Below are 20,261 nucleotides of genomic sequence, written 5' to 3'. Positions count from 1 at the left end.
TGATCTTTAAGGTCCCTTCCAACCCGAACCGTTCTGTGATTCCTGTGGGGGCTCTGTCTGGGTTCCCAAATCCATTCTGGCTGAGGTTGAGAGCACGACCTTCTGCGGCGTGGAGACCATAGCTAAGCTCCTTCGGAGAGGGTGACGACCATCAACAGAACTCACCTGTTGAGTTGGCAGAGCTTCAGTTCCTTCCTGCACGCCCTTCCCCACGCCCGGCTACACCCCACGCTGTCTGACACCCACACGCTGTTCGCCCGCCCGGTGCCCCATGAGCTCCCTGAGGCTTCTTTTAAGGGCATGGCCGCCATTGCCCTGGCCAGGTGCATCCTCATCAATGTCTCTCTCTGGAGCTGCCGGTTCCGGAAACCCCCCTGTACACGGAGATCTGCAGCTCCGGTTCTGGCCAGGCAGGTTTCCTGGACGAGTCGGCAGCCTTTCCGTGCTCTCCTGTGCAAACTGCCGTGCAAACTGCTGCGCGCCCTGACTGTCGTGCCGTGCCCTGTTCGCCCGGTCTGTTCGCCCACCCATGGAGCCTGCCCTTGTCGTGGTGCTCCCAGGTGACGTCCACCCGCTGCTTGCTTATTCAGCTGACTCCCAAAAGGCTTCTTTCATGAGGGGGGAGCGGTCCCAGTGAGTACGCCTCCTTTAGACCTGCCGCCGGGGGTGCTGGCTCCCCCCACGCCTCCTCAGCAGCCCACCCACAAGCTGCCGGTTTCTGGCACAGGCTGGCTGCTTTCCCTGGCTTCAACAAGCCCCCAGAAGAGCCCTTTGCCAGCCCTTTTTGCCGCGATTTCCTTCCCCAGTGCGGACTTACCTGCACTGGAGCTGGTCTCCTCGGTGAGGAATTAACTCCCTGCTTCCCCTCGTCAGGCGGGTGTTCAGCCACGTCCAGGAAAGCAGGGCTCCACCGCGCGTAACGGTTACTTGGGAAGGCAAACTCCACGACTCCGAATGTCCCCGCTTTCCTTCTTCTTCTTCCCATTTTGTACGCTGAGCGTGACGTCATACGGCATGGAATATTCCTCCGGTCATTTGCGGTCAGCTGTCCTGGCTGTGTCTCCTCCCACATTCCCGTGAACCCCCAGCCCGCTCGCTGGCGGGGTGGTGTGAGGAGCAGAAAAGGCCCCGATTGCTTGGGGACAGCCCAAACCACCAGTGCGCTATCACGCTGTTCCCATCCCAAATCCCAAAGAGAGCCACTATACCTCTACATATAGGATGTGGGTGCCCGCCAGAAACAGCCGTGGGAATGCAGGCACCTTTCCATGCCTTCATCAGTGGGGATGCGCCCGCCCACCCACCCAGTTGCGGGATGCAAACACCCAGCAGGACAACTGCCAGATAACTGCCGTCAGGACGCAGCGCAGTGCAGCGAGCTGGGCCTCTCTGCAACAGCCACAGCCTTTCCCTTTCAAATATTCCACCATTTTATCAGAGTCGTGCCGTTGTTCGGGGGTGAAGTCCCAGAGCACCGGGAGTGAGGAGTTCCCTGGATCCCTGCCCATGCTGTCCCTCCTGCCGTGCCGCCCCTGACGATCCAGCCTCGGGGCACAGCTCTGGGTGGTGGTCTTAAATAGTTGTGTAACCCCAAACAAGACCCGAAGCCCATTCAGGAGACACAGCAGGGGGATCGTGCTGGTTTGAGCACCCCAAGGACAAACAAAGTTCTGAAAAGCCGTTGTACCTGGCCCGGAGGAGGAAAGGGAGGCGAAAGATCTGGGGAAAGCATCGCCCCCTGTTTCCCACCTAGATTGGGTGCAATCGTTAATAAATCCCGAGAGTTGGTGCCCGAGGTACGGGCAGGACAGCAATGCCGCATAAACAGCCCAACATAACCATCTGAACGGTGCTGTTATTGTATCATAAAGTTATGTTATTGTATCATAAATTGATATTACACAGGACAGCAAGATTATAATCCCGATCCCTCTCCCAGAGGCGACAAACAGCATCGTGGGGGGTTTACAGGGCATACAAGAATGTACGTAAACATGAGAACAAACAAAGCAACGCTGTGACCAGTGACTATTTAACTAATACAATAAATACATACAAGAAATTTCATTTTAACATGCTCTGGTCAGATCTGTTGTTATCTCAAGCCTTCGAGCGCCTCGTTGGGCATCAAAACGGACTGTCATGGTTTTGCCTCAGCCGGCAACAAAGAGCCACGCGGCCGCTCTCACCCCCACACACCAGTGGCGGAGAATTGAAACAAAAAGGCAAAACTCATCAGTTGAGATAAAAGTAGTTTAACAGAACAGCAAAGGGAAAACAATAATATTGATAGAGGAATGTACAAACACGATTACGGTACCACCGCTCACCCACCAGACCCAGGACGCCCCAGCCCGCTCCAAGCAGCTGTACGGAATACCCATGTCCCATGCCAGTTCCTTGGGAAAATTAACCCTATCCCCAAGGGAACCAGGAGAGCAACACAAATCGTGGGTTGCACCGATTTAAAGGTCTTTCCGTTCCAATCCCCGGCCCGGGGCCCTTTGGGCCAGGTTACGGGGTTTGACGTTGCAGGGAACTCCTCCCCTTGCTCCCACCCGGCTCCAACAAGGGGCTCCCGCTCGAGTAATTCCCGTAACGCGCAACTCAAGTCCCGGGTTTAACTTTACTCCCCAGTTCTCCGCCTCCTCTGCCCCAGCACAGTCGCACCCGGCTCGGTGCAAAGGGGAGAAATAGCAACGAAAATAGGATTTTTGGAAGCTCCTGACAGCAGGAGCCTTCAGTACCCAAGAAGAGCACTTACATTTCCTTACACTTTAGTTTTCTATTATTATTTCTTTTTCATTATTAAGGTATATTCATCCCAACCCACCAGTTTCACCCTCACTTTTACCCGCCCCGGGCTCTGCAGCCCTGCCGGCGGCTGCTCCTGCTGTACGGCCGCTCTCCCGTGTGCCAGCCCGTATCGGCTGCGGCTCGGCCTCGCCGTCCTCCAGCGCTGAGGAGCGGGGCCAGGCGCATCTCCCGGGCCAGGGGCCGGCCCTGCCTCCCGCCTCATTTGAAGTCCCTGCTGTCCCGGCAGCTGGCAGAGCCCCGCTCCCCGCCGGCGCTGCCGGCAGAGGGTGGCCGTGCCCAGGACACGCCTGGCCTTGGGTCCATCTCCTGGAGGATGCAGAGCACCTGCCTGTGCCCCCGTGCCATCCCTGGGCAGCTCAGACACCCCCGGGCACCCAAGTGGCACTAAACACCCAGGTGGGGGCAACTGAACGGTGCGGCAGTTCTCCTCCAGTGGCTGCGATGGCAGGTCTATGGTGACTGTGATGGCAGCTCTGCAGTGACTGCGAAGGGCTTGGCCTCCGCCCGCCCTCACACTGGGGACAGACCTTCCCCCTGTTGCTGCCCACCCTCCACCACTGTCGGAAGGCTACGATTCACCTGCTCGTGTAAATGCAGATCGTGCATCTGGTTGAAGGTCTTGGGGCACTTGTAGGGCATCTCATCAGCATGGACCAGCTGGTGGGTGATGAGGGACTTCTTGTGCTTGAAGGCCTCGGGGCAGAGGGTGCAGGCGAAGGGGCACTCCCCAGTATGGATGCGTTGGTGGACTATCAGGGTCTTCTTTCGCTTGAAAGCCTTGGTGCAGTGGGCGCAGGTGAAGGGGCGCTCCTCGGTGTGCACCTGCTCATGGACTATGAGGGTCTGCTTGTCCTTGAAGGCCTTGGGGCACTGGGTGCAGGCAAAGGGGCGCTCCCCGGTGTGGACCCGCTGGTGGTTGGTGAGGGTCTGCTTGTCTCTGAAAGCCTTGGGGCACTGGGTGCAGGCGAAGGGGCGCTCCCCAGTGTGGACCCGCTGGTGGATGGTGAGGTTCCTCTTGTCCCTGAAGGTCTTGGGGCAGCTGGTGCAGGCAAAGGGGCGCTCCCCGGTGTGGATCCACTGGTGTTCAGTGAGGGTCTTCTTGTCCCTGAAGGCTTTAGGGCAGTGGGCACAGGCAAAGGGGCGCTCCCCAGTGTGGACCCGCTGGTGTTCAGTGAGGGCATGCTTGTCCCTGAAGACTTTGGGGCAGTGGGCGCAGGCAAAGGGGCGCTCCCCAGTGTGCACCCGCTGGTGCATGATGAGAGTCTGCTTGTACATAAAGCTCTTGGGACAGCGGGTGCAGGCGAAGGGGCGCTCCCCAGTGTGGATCCGCTGGTGGATGGTGAGCTCTGTCTGGTTCCTGAAGCTCTTGTGGCAGTGGGCACAGGTGAAGCGGCACTCCCCGGTGTGGACCTGCTCATGGATGGTGAGGCCATTCTTGTCTCTGAAGGCCATGGGGCAGCGGGTGCAGGCGAAGGGGCGCTCCCCGGTGTGGACGCTCTGGTGGCGGACCAAGTGGTACTTTCGCCTGAAGCAGTGGCCGCAGTGGCTGCAGGCGAAGGGCTTCACGTCGGTGTGCACTCGCTGGTGGCTCAGCAGCTGATGCTTCTGAGCGAAGTGCTTCCCACAGTCAGTGCAGCCAAAGGGCTTCTCCCCGCTGTGCACCTTCTGGTGGGACGCCAGGATGTGCTTCAGCCGAAAGCTGCGGCCACACTGCTGGCAGGAGAAGGGCCGTGCACCCGTGTGTATCTGCTGGTGATTCTTCAGGTCCCAGCTCTTTTTGAAGCTCTTCCCACACTCAGTGCAGGTGTGGGGTCTCTTGGGGGCTGGGGGGCCAGAGGGGGGTCGGGCTGACAGCAGCTTTGCTGAGATGCCTCCCCTCCGCCTCCCGCCTCGCTGAGGAATCCTCGGGACCAGGGTGGTGGGGTCTGGCAGCCCCCCGGGGACCTCCCCATCCTCCCTCCGCATCGGGACGTCACCGTCTGCTGGGGAGGAGAGGTCGGGGTCACTGCCGGGGATGGCATGGACACACGGGACCCCTCCCCACGGGCAGTGGCACGCGCAGCCCAGCAGCCCCCCACCCTCCCTGGGGCACGGAGCAGCCGGGGCCAAGGGGATGGTGCTGCCGGAACCCCCCAAGCTCCCACGCAGCCGCCTGGTACCCACCTGGCTCAGGGCTGCGGTGCCTCCGCCGCGCCCCAGGGCACTCTGGCACACACGGCGTCTCTTCTCGCTCCATCTTGCAGATGATCTCCGGCTTGACGGCGCACCAGCCTGTGCGGGCAAGAGAGAGAAGCACCCTCTCCCGCACTGCCGGCACAGCGGCACCGGCTCCCCCTGCCCACAGGCCCAGCATCTGCCCCCGCTCCGCTCCTCTCTCCTCACCCTGCCCGCACACGCCTTCGCACCCCCCTGCCCTGCGCCTCCAACGCCATCGTCAGCTTTATTCTACTCCGCTCTCTGCCATTCCTCTCCGCTCTCCTCAACACCACTCCAGCCCACTCTCTCTCCCAGCACCGCTCTCCACAGGAGGCTGCCGGGCAGGGGAAAACCTGCAATCCCAACCGCTCGGGCAGCGCTCGGGCAGCAACACCAACAGCAACAGCTGGCCTTTGGCTTTCAAGGGCTCCAGCTCAGCTCGAGAGGGCGATTCCAGCTCCAGCCCAGCCCGGCGGCACCGCACACAGTCCTCACCCAGCCAGGCCACCGCCTGGTAGTTCTCCAGCATCACCTCCCGGTAGAGCCGCCGCTGCCAGCCCGCCAGCTCGGCCCACTCCTCGGGGCAGAAGTAGATGGCCACGTCCTCGAACGTCACCGACATCTGCGGCAAGAAGCACGCCCGCCTCAGCGCCTTCCCCCGCACACTCGCCCAGCGCCTCTGCCCAAATCCTGCCGCTGCTGCCCCACGCCACCAACCGCGGCAACGCCAGCCCCTGGCGTCCCCGCAGCCGGGGCGCGTGGGGAGCGCGCGGGCTGCCACGGCTGCAGCTCTGCACACCCTCAGCAAGGGCAGAGCAGGGCGAGCAGACGGGTTGATGGGGAGCGCCGGGGCGGGCGCCCCCTCGCCCTCACCCCCACCTTGCCGCAGCAGCCTGGAGCCCGGCGCGCCGCTGGCTCTCCACGGGGAGACGGAGGCCCGCACAAGGCCTTCTCCGGGGAGATGCAGGTGGGATGCTCCGCGTTCCGCAGCAGATGCCCGCCCGGCACCAGCCGCACCGGCGCAGCGAGGACGGACGCTCCCTGCCAAGCACAGCGTTTGCAGCAAGAAATGAGGGGCAGAACTTCACTTACCTGGCAACGACCCAGAGCCTGAAATACTACTTGACCCAAAGAGCGTCTCCCAGGGAGCCCGGCGGCGCGGCGCAGAGGTGACAATGAATATACAGTTTTGGGGAGGTCCTGAGAACACCCAGATCAGACACAATGCACGGGATTTGCGCAGCAGCATCGGCCCGAAAGTGACAGGCCTGGGCGGGAGGAAGTGGGTTTCTCCACTTCCGGGGCGCCGGGCTCCGGGCGGGGACGGGGGGTCCGTCGGGGCTGCGGGGCGGCCGGCGGAGGGCAGAGGCCGTCGGGGCCGGGGTCCCCTCCCGGGGTCCCAGCCGGGGGACCCCGCGGCAGCCGCCGCCCCCCGCCCCTACCTGCGCCGGGGCCGCGCCGCCAGCCCGGCCGGGCCGCGGGCACGGAGAGAGGCGGCCCCGGCAGCCGCCCGCCGCCTCAGCCCGGGAGGGCCGCCCGCCGCCGGGGCAGCACGGGAGGTGTAGTCCTGCCGCTCGGCCCCGCTCGGCTCGGCTCGGCTCGGCTCGGCTCGGCTCGGCTCGGCCCGGCCCGGCACCGGGCGGCGGGTGCCCCCCCGCGTCCCCATCGGCGGGGCTGCGGGTGCTCCCCTCACACCCCAAACCCCGCAGAGGCGGGTGCCCCCCCCCGCGCCCCAAAGGCTGGGAGGGGGGTTCCTCCCGTGCCCCCCCCGGCTGTGGGATGCGGGTGCCCCCCTTATATCCCTCGCTGCAAGGCTGCGGGTGTCCCCCCATAACCTCACCTGTGGGATGCGGGTGCCCCCCTTACGTCCCCCGCTGCAAGGCTTCGGGTTTTCTCCCCCGGTGGCCCCACCCTGGTTGTGTCGGCCTGACAGGGTTGGCTCTGGAACTACAGACTGTTGCACGCCCAGGGCCTTCACGCAGCTTTCTTTCAGCTCGAGCAATTGGCTTCCCCCTTCCAAGCATGCGTACCGTCGCCCAGCTGCGCCCTTCTGGGCTACTCCCTCGGGAGGGCAGGATCCATTTAGGATTGAGTTTAAGACGAGGAAAGGGCCCTGCACTGTGTCATCATCAGGCGTGCGCGTCTTCTCAGCCTCTTGAACCGCTCCTGTGAGGGAAAGGACCCCCTTTTCCCAATCCGAATACCGTCGCTCAGTCTCCTTAAATGCAGCGGAAGAGAAGAATGAAGTCGTCGCGGTTCCCTCAGTCCCTTTTGAACACGCCGCAGTACGAAGCACGGGTGACAAACCCCCACTCCGCCCTTAACGGATCTCACAGGTGCAACGCGCTTAGCCTCTGATAAGTCCCGAGTTCATCCTTCGGGATCTTGTGGACCTCCGTATGCTGCGGAGTCCAGTCCCATTCCCTGTTCTTCTCAAGCAAGTCATACGAACAGCGGGCAGTCACTGGGAGCTCTGTCGTATGCCGGTATGATACCCAGTGACCCAAAGGACTTAGGAGCTGCTGTAACTCTCTCTTCTTACCCGGTGTCCGCCCCTTCTCCGTAGCTGACAGGGTATCATCGGGTACCGCAACTGCTGCAGCTTCCCACCAAGCTCCTAGAAATTTAATTTCTTGTCCGGGACCCTGATATTTGGAAGGCAGAATTCAGAGTCCAGAGTGGCTTCAGCCACTTGCCCTACCTGTTCTTGGCTATTTGAGCCAACGCGGATGTCATCTATGTAGTGATATATACGGCTGCCCGATGGCACCTCCACCACGTTGAGAAGTTTGGCCAAGGCCTTATGGGCAATACTGGGGGAGAGTTTATATCCTTGGAGGAGTTGGTTAAAGGTGTCTTGTATTCCTGCCCAGGTGATGGCAACCTAGGGCTTATCTTCTTTCCTTAGAGGAATCATAAAACACATGTCCTTAACCTCTAGGGCGGCCATACGTGGGCGGGCGGCTGCCTGTACTGCTGTTACTTTTTAGGTTATGTTTTGGACAGCAGCAGTTAACGGTGGGGTGTTACTGTTCAACCTCACGGAATCACGGAATCACGAAACGGTAGGGGTTGGAAGGGACCTTTGGAGATCACTCAGTCCAACCTCCCTGCCAGAGCAGGTTCAACTAGAGCAGGTTGCGCAGGAACGCGTCCAGGCAGGTTTTGCGTATCTCAAGCAGGAGACTCCACAGCCTCTCTTGGCAGCCTGTGCCAGGGCTCTGCCACCCTCAAAGCGAAGAATTTTTTCCTTATATTCAGACGGAATATCCTGTGTTCCAGTTTGTGACCATTGCCCTCTGTCCTCTTGCTGGGCACCACTGAAAAGAGCCTGGCCCCATCCTCTTAACACCCCCCTGTAGATATTGATAATCATTTGTGAGATCCCCTCTCAGTCTTCTCTTCTCCAGACTAAACAGCCCCAGGGCTCTCAGCTTTTCCTCATCAGAGAGACGTTCCCTTCCCTTGATCATCTTCGTAGCCCTCCACTGGACTCTCTCCAGTAGTTCCTTGTCTTTCTGGAACTGGGGAGCCCAGAACTGGACATGGTACTCACTAGGGCTGAGTCGAGGGGGAGGATGACCTCCCTCAACCTGCTGGCCACGGTCTTTTTAATGCATCCAAGGATACCATTGGCTGGAGGAATTGGGGTTGTTCAGCCTGGAGAAAAGGAGGCTGAGGGGAGATCTTATCGCTCTCTGCAGCTCCCTGAAAGGAGGGGGCAGCCAGGGGGGGTCGGTCTCTTCTCCCGAGGAACGGGCGATGGGACAAGAGGAAACAGCCTCAAGTTGTGCCAGGGGAGGTTTAGGATGGATATGAGGAAAAATTTCTTCACCGAAAGTGTTGTCAAGCGTTGGAAGAGGCCGCCCAGGGCAGTGGTAGAGTCGCCATCCCTGGGGGTATTTAAAAGCCAGGCAGACGTGGTGCTGAGGGACATGGGTTGGTGGTGGGCTTGGCAATGTTAGACTGATGGTTGGAGTCAATGATCTTAAAGGTCTCTTCCAACCTAGACGATTCTATAATTCCATGATCCGTGGACACATTGCTGGCTCATCGTCAACTTGCTGTCCACCAGGACTTCCAAGTCCCTCTCTACAGAGCTGCTTTCCAGGAGATCAACCCCTGACCTGTACTGGTGTGTGGGGTTACTCCTCCCTAGGTGTAGGACCCTACACTTGCCCTTGTTGAACTTCATTATGTTCCTCTCCGCCCAACTCTTTAACCTGTCCAGGTCTTGCTGAATGGTGGCACAGCCTTCTGGTGTGTCAGCCACTCCTCCCAGTTTTGCGTCATCAGCAAACTCACCGAGGGTACACTCTGTCCCCTCATCCAGGTCACTGATGAACAAGTTGAACAAGACCGGACCCGGTACTGACCCCTAGGGAACGCCGCTGGTTACAGGCCTCCAACTAGACTCTGCGCTGCTGATCACAGCTCTCTCAGCTCTGCCATTCAGCCAGTTCTCCATCCACCCCGCTGTCTACTCACCTAACCCACACTTCCTAACCCTAACTATTAGGATGTTATGGGAGACAGCGTCAAAAGCCTTGCTGAAGTCAAGGCAGACAATGTCCACTGCTCTCCCCTCATCTACCCAGCCAGTCATGCCATCAGAGAAGGCTGTCAGATTGTCCAAGCGTGATTTCCCCTGGGTGAATCCATGATGACAACTCCCGATGGCCTTTTTTTTCTTCTACATGCTTAGAGATGACATCCGGGATCAGCTGTTCCATCACCTTTCCAGGGATGGGGGTGAGGCTGATTGGCCTGTAGCTTCCCAGGTCCTCCTTCCTGCCCTTTTTGAAGACTGGCATGACGTTGGCTTTCCTCCAGTCCTCAGGCACCTCACCTGTTCTCCAGGACCTTTCAAAGGTGATGGAGAGTGGCCAAGCAATAACATCTGCCAGCTCCCTCAGCACTCATGGGTGCATCCTATCAGGGCCCATGAATTTGTGGTGCTCTAACCCGATCATCCTCAACCAAGGGAAAATCTGCCTTTCTCCAGACTCTTTCTCTTACCTCCAGGGTCTGGGATTCCTGAGGTCCAGCCTTAGCAGTAAAGACTGTAGCAAAGAAGATATTTAGTAACTCTGCGTTCTCTGCATCCTCCATCACCAGGGCACCTACCTCATACCCACCACCGTCCATGTTGCTAACAAAGATGTTAAGCAGTACAGGTCCTGGCACTGACCCCTGAGGAACACCACTCGTCACTGGTCGCCACTTGGGACATTGAGTCATTGACTGCAGATCTTTGAGTACAGCCATCCAACCAATTTCTTATCCGCCAAGAGGTCCATCCATCAAATCCATGTCTATCCACTTTAGAGACAAGGGTGTCATGCAGGACAGCACAAGCCCAGGTAGGTGATGTCAGGTGCTCTTCCCTTATCCACCAACGCTGTAATGCTGTCATAGAAGGCTACCAAATTGGTCAGGCACAATTTGCCCTTAGTGAAGCCATGTTGGCTGTCACCAGTCACCTCCTTATTTTCCATGTGCCTTAGCAGAGTTTCCAGGAGAATCTACTCCATGATCTTGCTGGGGCACAGGGTTGAGACTGACAACTGACCAGCCTGTAGTTCCCTGCGTCTTCCTTTTTTCCCTTTTTAAAAATAAGGGTTAAGTTTCCCCTTTTCCAGTCAGTGGGAACTTCACTGGATTGCCGTGACTTCTCAAATATGATGGGTAGTGGCTTAGCAATCTCATCCACCAGTTCCCTCAGGACCCACGGACTTGTGCACCTTCTGGTTCCTTAGATGGTCTTGCACCTGATCTTTACCTGCAGTGGGTGATTCTTCATTCTCACACCTCGCGCCGTTGAGCACACTTGAGCACATGGACCTGTTGGAGCACATTCAAAGGAGGCCATGAAGATGATGAGAGGGCTGGAGCACCTCTGCTATGAAGACAGGCTGAGAGAGTTGGGATTGTTCAGCCTCGAGAAGAGCAGGCTCAGGGGAGACCTTATAGCCTCTTCCAGTACCCAGAGTTTTAGTACAGGGCGTAGTAGGAGAAGCAAAGAGAAGTCTGACTAAACCATTCTTAGTGACTTTTGGAAATAAGAGTGCACGGGCAAGATCTGTGTCTCCGGGGGAGAGACATGTTGCAGGCTCTGGATGTGGACACCATGTGACAGGAGCCACCAGTGAACAGGCCCTTCTGAATTTCTTCTCATTTTCCGGTAATTTACTATAGAATGGGGCCTCTTCAGCACACGTCACCTCCTCTTCTGGTTATATTTTGAAATATTTGCCTTCTGGCCAGTAGTCCGTGATCGCTTCCAGAATTCCTGGGTGACCGGGGTTTCCCATTCGAGCCCGCTGTGTGATCAGCGCGACCCACTCACTCCAGGTAGCATCAGTTGCGTGACGTGTAGAGGGGACCCTCCCTTTGAACATCCAGCCCAGCACCGGCAGTCGGGGTGCCAAGAGGAGCTCTGCTTCGGTGCCAGCCGCTTCCAAAAAAGCTTGAACCCCTTTGTATCCTGCCCATCTCTCTTTCTCAGTTGGAGCATAGCGGCTGTGGATCCTCTGTATCCCCGACTCCAAAACCCCAGGGGCTGACCTCGAGTCTCCCCTGGTCCTTTTGGCCAGAGGCTCCAGGTAGGGCTGTTCTCCCCAGCTGCGCTGTAGAGCACGTTTCTAACATCTTGTCCTGCCCTGAGGGGCCCCACCAGTGCTGCTGCATGAACTATTTCCTGTTTAATTTGATCTAAGGCTCGTCGTTTCTCAGGGCCCCACGTGAAATTGTTCTCCTTCCAAGTCACTTGGTAGAGAGAGCGCTCACAATCAGAGTGTGATTTGGAACGTGCATCCAGCCGAAAGCAGGAGAGTATCAAAGATGGAGCAAAGCGGTGGCGAGTAAGTGGCGAGGGCAGGCCCTGGGCACGAAGGAGCCGGCGTGGGATCAGGGGGGGGAAACGTCCTGGTTTCGGCGGGGACGGGGTTAATCTCCAGCAGAGGCTGGGAGGGGACCCAGCCGGGGGAGGGCTGACCCGAGCTGGCCAAGGGGATATTTCGTGCCGTGTGATGTCAGGCTCGGTACAGAGCCGGGGGAGGTGGCGGGGGTGGGGGAGGGAATGGCTGCTCGGGAGGAGGCGGGGAATCGGGTGGGGAGCGAATTGCACGGCGCATCACTCGTTTTGCATATCCTTTAATCAGCATTGTTGTTGTTTTCCTCTTTCATTTGCTATTCTCTTAAAGTGCCTTGATCTCAGCCCACGGGTTTTGACCTTTTTCTTCCGATTCTCCTCCGCGTTCGACCGGCGGGGGGAGTGAGCGAGCCGCCGCCTGCTTCTTTGTTGCTGGCTAAGATTAAACCGCGACAGCGACAGCGACAGCGACAGCGACAGCGACACCGTTTCGGTCGGTCCTTTTCCCGGGGGGGTGGGAGGCTGTGGCTGGAAGGGCAGGCAGCGGCTGGCAGGGAAGTGAAGTTCTGCCCCTCATTTCTTCCTGCAAACGCTGTGCTTGGCAGGGAGCGTCCGTCCTCGCTGCGCCGGTGCGGCTGGTGCCGGGCGGGCATCTGCTGCGGAACGCGGAGCATCCCACCTGCATCTCCCCGGAGAAGGCCTTGTGCGGGCCTCCGTCTCCCCGTGGAGAGCCAGCGGCGCGCCGGGCTCCAGGCTGCTGCGGCAAGGTGGGGGTGAGGGCGAGGGGGCGCCCGCCCCGGCGCTCCCCATCAACCCGTCTGCTCGCCCTGCTCTGCCCTTGCTGAGGGTGTGCAGAGCTGCAGCCGTGGCAGCCCGCGCGCTCCCCACGCGCCCCGGCTGCGGGGACGCCAGGGGCTGGCGTTGCCGCGGTTGGTGGCGTGGGGCAGCAGCGGCAGGATTTGGGCAGAGGCGCTGGGCGAGTGTGCGGGGGAAGGCGCTGAGGCGGGCGTGCTTCTTGCCGCAGATGTCGGTGACGTTCGAGGACGTGGCCATCTACTTCTGCCCCGAGGAGTGGGCCGAGCTGGCGGGCTGGCAGCGGCGGCTCTACCGGGAGGTGATGCTGGAGAACTACCAGGCGGTGGCCTGGCTGGGTGAGGACTGTGTGCGGTGCCGCCGGGCTGGGCTGGAGCTGGAATCGCCCTCTCGAGCTGAGCTGGAGCCCTTGAAAGCCAAAGGCCAGCTGTTGCTGTTGGTGTTGCTGCCCGAGCGCTGCCCGAGCGGTTGGGATTGCAGGTTTTCCCCTGCCCGGCAGCCTCCTGTGGAGAGCGGTGCTGGGAGAGAGAGTGGGCTGGAGTGGTGTTGAGGAGAGCGGAGAGGAATGGCAGAGAGCGGAGTAGAATAAAGCTGACGATGGCGTTGGAGGCGCAGGGCAGGGGGGTGCGAAGGCGTGTGCGGGCAGGGTGAGGAGAGAGGAGCGGAGCGGGGGCAGATGCTGGGCCTGTGGGCAGGGGGAGCCGGTGCCGCTGTGCCGGCAGTGCGGGAGAGGGTGCTTCTCTCTCTTGCCCGCACAGGCTGGTGCGCCGTCAAGCCGGAGATCATCTGCAAGATGGAGCGAGAAGAGACGCCGTGTGTGCCAGAGTGCCCTGGGGCGCGGCGGAGGCACCGCAGCCCTGAGCCAGGTGGGTACCAGGCGGCTGCGTGGGAGCTTGGGGGGTTCCGGCAGCACCATCCCCTTGGCCCCGGCTGCTCCGTGCCCCAGGGAGGGTGGGGGGCTGCTGGGCTGCGCGTGCCACTGCCCGTGGGGAGGGGTCCCGTGTGTCCATGCCATCCCCGGCAGTGACCCCGACCTCTCCTCCCCAGCAGACGGTGACGTCCCGATGCGGAGGGAGGATGGGGAGGTCCCCGGGGGGCTGCCAGACCCCACCACCCTGCTCCCGGGGATTCCTCAGCGAGGCGGGAGGCGGAGGGGAGGCATCTCAGCAAAGCTGCTGTCAGCCCGACCCCTCTCTGGCCCCCCGGGCCCGAAGGGACCCCACACCTGCGCCACGTGTGGGAAGAGCTTCCGCAAGAGCCAGGACCAGAAGAAGCTCCAGCAGACGCACGTGGCAGCGCAGCCCTTCTGCTGCCGGCAGTGCACCCGCCAGTTTCAGCTGAAGCAGAACCTGGTGTCCCACCAGAAGGGGCACGGTGGGGAGAAGCCCTTCAGCTGCGCCGAATGCGGGAAGCGCTTCATTCAGAAGCATCACCTGCTGAGCCACCAAGGCATTCACACCGGCGAGAAGCCCTTCGCCTGCAGCCACTGCGGCCGCCGCTTCAGGCAGAAGTACCACCTGATCCGCCACCAGCGCATCCACACTGGCGAGCGCCCCTTCGCCTGTTCCCGATGCTCCATGACCTTCAGGGAGAAGACGGCCCTCACCATCCACCAACGGGTGCACACCGGGGAGCGCCCCTTCGTGTGCACCCACTGCTCCAAGGCCTTCAGGGACAAGCAGACCCTCACCAACCACCAGCGGGTCCACACTGGGGAGCGCCCCTTTGCCTGCACCCACTGCCCCAAGAGCTTCAAGGACAAGATGGCCCTCACCGTCCACCAGAGCATCCACACAGAGGAGCGCCCCTTTGCCTGCACCCAGTGCCCCAAGGCCTTCAAGGACAGGAGGACCCTCACTGACCACCTGCGGATCCACACCGGGGAGCGCCCCTTTGCTTGTTCCCATTGCCCCAAGGCCTTCAAGGACAGGAAGACCCTCAGAGATCACCAGCGGGTCCACACTGGGGAGCGCCCCTTTGCCTGCGTCTGCTGCCCCAAGACCTTCAAGAACAAGAAGGCCCTCACCGAGCACCAGCTGGCCCACACCGGGGAGCGCCCCTTCGCCTGCACCCGCTGCCCCAAGGCCTTTGGAAACAAGAAGGCCCTCAGTGACCACCAGCGGGTCCACACCGGGGAGCGCCCCTTCACCTGCACCCGCTGCCCCATGGCCTTCAGGTGCAAGATGTCACTTATTGACCACCAGCGGGTCCACACCGGGGAGCGCCCCTTTGCCTGTGCCCACTGCTCCAAGACGTTCAAGCACAGGAAGGCCCTCACTGTCCACCAGCGGGTCCATAGTGGGGAGCGCCCCTTTGCCTGCGCCTACTGCCCCATGGCCTTCAGAGACAAGCAGACCCTCACCATCCACCAGCGGGTCCACACCGGCGAGAAGCCCTACAAGTGTGGCGAGTGCGGCAAGACCTACAGCCGTAAGGAAGGCCTGAAATGCCACCGTCGGGTGCACCAGGGCCCGCCGGCCGTGCCGGAGGGTGGACGTTGCGAGGAGGGCAGTTCGTCCCTGGCAGAAGGGGCGAGTGGAGACCAAGACCTTCGCGTTCAGCAGCTGTGAGAAGCAGTTTCGGGATGAGGGGATCATGCTGGCTCGCCTGTGCCCCCCCAGCACCCCCAGCCTGCGGCCACCTCTGCAGCCCGACACCCCTGAAACTGCCACCCGTCTGCGTGGAAGCTGTGGGTCCGGGGTAAAAGCTGCAGGACCCCTCGTCCCTCCCTGACTGGGGGTTTCTTCCGCCTCCGCCTTGTCCTGGCACCCAGCCGCCTGCCGGCCAGGCCGCCCGTGACCACGGGCCTTCCCGGGAGCGGGTGCAGACGGAGGGTGAGCGCTGGGTGGCCAAAAGGCATCGCCCCCACCCCGGGTTCAGCGGCTGCCGTTTGCAGGAGGGTGTGCGGGAAGGAAGGGCTTCGGGCTGCGTTTGTCCTGAGGAGGAAAGCGGTGCCCGGGAGCTTGCCTGCTGCGGGGAGCAGAGACCGGCGCGGAGCATCACGCGTGTTTGAGGACCCGTGTAGCCACGGCTGGGAGCCAGCTCCGTCAGACACCTGCGGTGGCCTCGATGAAGTAAAAAGCATCGTGTTTTACACTTCTGTTATGGTTTGAGAAAACCCATAACAATTTGTTGTCATTTAGACAATTATTCTATCACCCGATGACCCCTCCCCACACGGAAAGGGGAATCGGGGAAAGCAAGGAAACACAAGGGTTGAAATATAAATAGATTTAATAGGATAAGACTAAATAATTAACAATAATACTAAAGAACCAGTATTAATCCCGATACTAATATAAGATATACAAGAATTATATTCAGCCAATTCTATCAGCAGGAGCCGTGCGCTCCCAGCAGGGGACAGTAAACGTCGGACCCTGCGAGCGCTGCGGCTTCAGGAGGAAGGGAAGGGCTCAGGGCTCCGGCACCGGGGCAAGGAATTTCTCTGGACCGCCGCCATCAAGGGAAAGAGAAACTACACAGCAAACTTTCTAATTTGTGTAGAATGTGACGTTCATGGTATGAAATAACCCTGTTGGCCAGCCTGGATCAAATGCCCAGGCCTTGCTCCTCCTCATCCCTGCACCTGGCAAGGCTCGAAAACACTGAGACCTTGAATCCCAGAGAGCCTAGCTGGCTATAAAGTAAATATTTTCACAATTTCAGACACTAGAGTCTTCCAAAAGTGGAGTTTTCCCCAGCATTAGAAGAGAAATTAGTCCTGTGTCGCTCCACCCAGGGTAACTTCGTACTTTAAGCAGTGTTCACACCTTTATAAAAGCTTTTGGAGAGCAGCATGCAAGAGGTGTGGGCTGATGTGTTCCTGCAGGCAGCAAAGGTGCCGTTGTGTCACCTGAGGGGGCTTGTGGGTGACCCACACACCCACCAGGAGGTGTCTGCATGTGGGTGCCTCAGCTGCCACCATATGGTCACCAGGGACCTGCCACCACGGTCACCGGACAGTTGCCATCGCAGCCACTGGAGGAGAACTGCCGCACCGTTCAGTTGCCCCCACCTGGGTGTTTAGTGCCACTTGGGCGCCCGGGGGTGTCCGAGCTGCCCAGGGATGGCACGGGGGCACAGGCAGGTGCTCTGCATCCTCCAGGAGATGGACCCAAGGCCAGGCGTGTCCTGGGCATGGCCACCCTCTGCCGGCAGCGCCGGCGGGGAGCGGGGCTCTGCCAGCTGCCGGGACAGCAGGGACTTCAAATGAGGCGGGAGGCAGGGCCGGCCCCTGGCCCGGGAGATGCGCCTGGCCCCGCTCCTCAGCGCTGGAGTCCGGGACACGGGGGCTCCGCGCTCCCACACCACCCGAGGTGCCGGAGCTCGGCTGGAAACAGGCCGGGTTGGCACCGCTGGCCACGCTGCCGGCACCACGCTGTCCCCGAGAGCTGTGCGGGTTGTCGTGCCGTGGGGTCTGGCGTACGGACCCTCCTTTGCTCATCTGCTGCCTCTTCATGCTTTAGTGTCTGTCGTGGTTTAACCCCGTCCGGCAACGAAGCAGCACCCGGCCCCCGACTCGCTGCCCTCCCAGAGGGACGGGGGGAATCGGAAGGGTAAAAGTGAGAGTGAGATCTCGTGGGTTGAGATAAATACAGTTTAATATTTAATAGGAAAAGAAAAAAAAAAAAACACACAGAGTGGGAAATAGAACCCAAGAAAGAGAAGTGATGGAAATGAAAACAACTGCTCACCACTAACCAACCGTTGCCCAGCAGCCGCCCTCCCACACTGTCCCCCCAGTTCTGTGGCTGCGCACGACGCCCCGTGCTCTGGGATATCCCTTGGTCGAGGGGCTCAGCTGTCCCGGCTGCGTCCCCCCCAGCTCCTTGTGCCCCCCAGGCTGCTCGCTGGCGGGAGGGCTGAGGAGCAGAAGAGCCCTTGGCGCTGTGCGAGCGCTGCTGGGCGATAACGAACACGTCCCGGGGTGATGGACGCCGTTTGCAGCACAAACCCGAAACGCGGCCCCGTCCCAGCTGCCGAGGAGGAACTGGACTCTGTCCCAGCCACAGCCGGGCCATTATCCCCCGGGGCCATCGCCAGCCTGCGGGGACGGGGAGCAGAGTGCAGCCCCCCCAGGACCACGCTTGCGTGGCCGACCCCGAGGGGCCGTCGCCAGCCTCCGAGGATGCCGCTCCGCCGGCAAGGACTGGGGGAAGCGGGGACAGCTGAGTCGTGGTCCTGGCGCTGGTGGTCCCCAGCACAGACAGCGCCCCCCAGTCCTGCATGCAGCCCCCCTCCCTCACCCCCCAGAGGAGTTACCCCCAGCGCTGCCGCCCAAAGACACCAGGGCACCCGCATCCCTGTGGGTGAGGGCGTGGGGGGGCATCCATCTCCCTGCAGCCTGGTTGGGGGGTGCACAGCCAGGTGGGGGCACAGGAGGGCACCTGTATTCCTGTGAATGTGGTGGGGGGCACCCGCTTCCCTGGCCCCCCAGTGCAGGTGGGGGCGGGGGGGCAGCAGGCCCGCGGCACGGGGATGGGCGCTGCTCCCCACAGAGCTGCCGAGGGGTCCCGGTGCTCCCCCAGTGCCCGGTGCCCCCCACCACCCTGGTACTCCACCAGTGCCCGGTGCCCCCCCCCCACCCCAGTGCTCCCCAGATGCCCAGTGCTCGCCCCTGCCCGGCCTTTCCCTGTCTCCCCTCGGGGTCCCCATGCCAACATACACGCTGCTCCGTGTCCCACCTGCCCAGGCCCCCCTGGATCCGGCCCTGCCACCACCGGCACTGGGAAGGGATCAGCTCACCCCAGGATGAGCGCTCAGACCCCCCGGGACACCCCTGCACGGCATCCTCCTGCTCTTCCTTCTGGGAAGGAAGAATGCCAAGCACCAGTATAGGTTAGGGGCGGACATGCTGGGAAGCAGCTCTGAGGAGAAGGACCTGGGGGTCCTGGTAGACAGCAAATTATCCATGAGCCAGCAGTGTGCCCTTGTCGCCAAGAAGGCCAATGGCATCCTGGGCTGCATAGGGAAGAGTGTGGCCAGTAGGTCGAGGGAGGTCACTCTCCCCCTCTGCTCTGCACTGGTGAGGCCACAACTGGAGTACTGTGTCCAGTTCTGGGCTCCCCAGTTCAAGAGGGACGGGGAACTGCTGGAGCGAGTCCAGCGAAGGGCAACCAAGATGATTATGGGACTGGAGCACCTCCCTTATGAAGAAAGGCTGAGAGAGCTGGGACTCTTCAGCCTGGAGAAGAGAAGGTTGAGGGGGGACCTGATTAATGTTTACAAGTATCTAAAGGGTGGGTTTAAGGAGGATGGAGCCAGGCTCTTTTCAATGGTTCCCAGTGACAGGACAAGGGGCAATGGGCACAAGCTGGAACATAGGAAGTTCCGTTCAAATACACGGAAAAACTTCTTTACGGTGAGGGTGACAGAGCCCTGGGACAGGCTGCCCAGGGAGGGTGTGGAGTCCCCTTCTCTGGAGACTTTCAAGCCCCGCCTGGATGCAGCCCTGAGTGACGTGCTCTGGGCAATCCTGCTCTAGCAGAGGAGTGGGACGAGGTGATCTCTAGAGGTCCCTTCCAGCTCTGAAGATTCCGTGATTCCGTGATTCCGTGATTCTTGGGGACCCGTGGCCAATTTGGGTGCTGTCAGGAGCTTCCAAAAACCCTATTTTCATTGCTGTTCCTCACCTTTGCACCGAGCTGGCCACCTCTGTGGGCGACTGCGCTGGGGGAGAGGAGGCAGAGAAGTTTTCCCATCAGCTTTTTCCAAACTTCGTTTTTCAATCAGACAGGAGCACAAATCCACCCGTGCCCGAAGTTTCCCTCTCTTCCCCTAAAGGGCTGGAGTCGGGGTTGGTGGCCGTGTCAGCCAAAGCCCGGCTCTCAGGTTTGGCTTCAGGCGTGCCAAGGCACCTTGATGTTTCGGGGGTGCCCAGGGCATGGGAGGGGGGGGGCTGCTGAGCTGGTGGGGGGGCTGTGAGGCCCCGGTGGGTGTCGAGGGCTGCCCCCTCCCGCTGCCCCGGCCGGAGACTGCTGCAGGGGTTGGCGCAGTAGGGACCAGCGGGTGTCCCCCAGGTGCTGAGGTGCAGAGGGATGCTCCAGCGAGGCGCTGAGGGACACGGGATGAGGCAAATGCTGCGTCTCCCCCCAGGAATCCCCAGCCCCCCTTGCAGCATCCCAGCCCCCTGCGGCGCTGGGCACAGGCACCCCCGCGCTCGCTGCCCTCTCCTGCAGGGGCACCGGGCAGGGCTGGGGCAGGCAGGCGGGGGTATGGCCGGGTGCCTGTCCCCCGCCTGACGCAGACCCCCTCCTGCCTCATCCCCGTGGCTGCGAGGCTTTCCCGGACACCGGCTCCCTCCCACGGGTCTCAGCTCCCCCAGACACAGTCGGTCGGAGTCTGACAATCCGTCGGTCTGACGGTCGCTCCTTGCAATACACGAAACCATTAAATTCCTCGCGGTGTATTAGACACCCCAAAAGGGATAGCAATGAATGCCCCAGTGCGTGCAACGAACGCCGCGACCAGGACCAAAGCCCAATATGTCCCTTCAGTTGCCTGTGGGCCCGGACACCCTGATACCCCCAAGCCTCGCTGGCGCTGGCAAGAAGGTATG

The 20,261-nt window shown here is 60.8% G+C and overlaps 2 protein-coding genes across 4 annotated transcripts; one reads left to right on the top strand and one right to left on the bottom strand.

Moving 5' to 3' along the window:
• Window positions 1-1,855: 1,855 nt before the first annotated feature.
• On the bottom strand, window positions 1,856-7,320 carry LOC134509365 (gastrula zinc finger protein XlCGF26.1-like). The gene is made up of 5 exons (XM_063321859.1): window positions 6,854-7,320; window positions 5,893-6,054; window positions 5,509-5,635; window positions 4,981-5,088; window positions 1,856-4,640 (listed from the first exon to the last, which is right to left on the bottom strand). Exons 3-5 carry the CDS (start codon window positions 5,633-5,635, stop codon window positions 3,328-3,330), a joined length of 1,548 nt encoding a protein of 515 aa, XP_063177929.1. The 5' UTR covers window positions 5,893-6,054; window positions 6,854-7,320; the 3' UTR covers window positions 1,856-3,327.
• Window positions 7,321-12,406: 5,086 nt separating this feature from the next.
• LOC134509364 (gastrula zinc finger protein XlCGF26.1-like) lies at window positions 12,407-17,331 on the top strand. Of its 3 annotated transcripts, none has more exons than XM_063321857.1 (4): window positions 12,407-12,654; window positions 12,912-13,038; window positions 13,459-13,566; window positions 13,751-15,994. In XM_063321857.1, the coding sequence occupies exons 2-4, from the start codon at window positions 12,912-12,914 to the stop codon at window positions 15,268-15,270; spliced, it is 1,755 nt and encodes a 584-aa protein (XP_063177927.1). In that variant the 5' UTR covers window positions 12,407-12,654; the 3' UTR covers window positions 15,271-15,994. The 3 variants fall into 3 exon arrangements, with proteins under 3 accessions (XP_063177927.1, XP_063177926.1, XP_063177928.1); XM_063321856.1 differs by having other exon boundaries at window positions 12,493-12,654; window positions 13,748-16,474; XM_063321858.1 differs by lacking the exon at window positions 12,407-12,654 and having other exon boundaries at window positions 12,920-13,001; window positions 13,748-17,331.
• Window positions 17,332-20,261: the final 2,930 nt, after the last annotated feature.

Source organism: Chroicocephalus ridibundus, unplaced genomic scaffold (assembly GCF_963924245.1).
Source record: "Chroicocephalus ridibundus unplaced genomic scaffold, bChrRid1.1 SCAFFOLD_253, whole genome shotgun sequence".
Lineage (NCBI taxonomy): Eukaryota > Metazoa > Chordata > Aves > Charadriiformes > Laridae > Chroicocephalus > Chroicocephalus ridibundus.
This window is presented reverse-complemented; position numbering and strand designations above follow the sequence as displayed.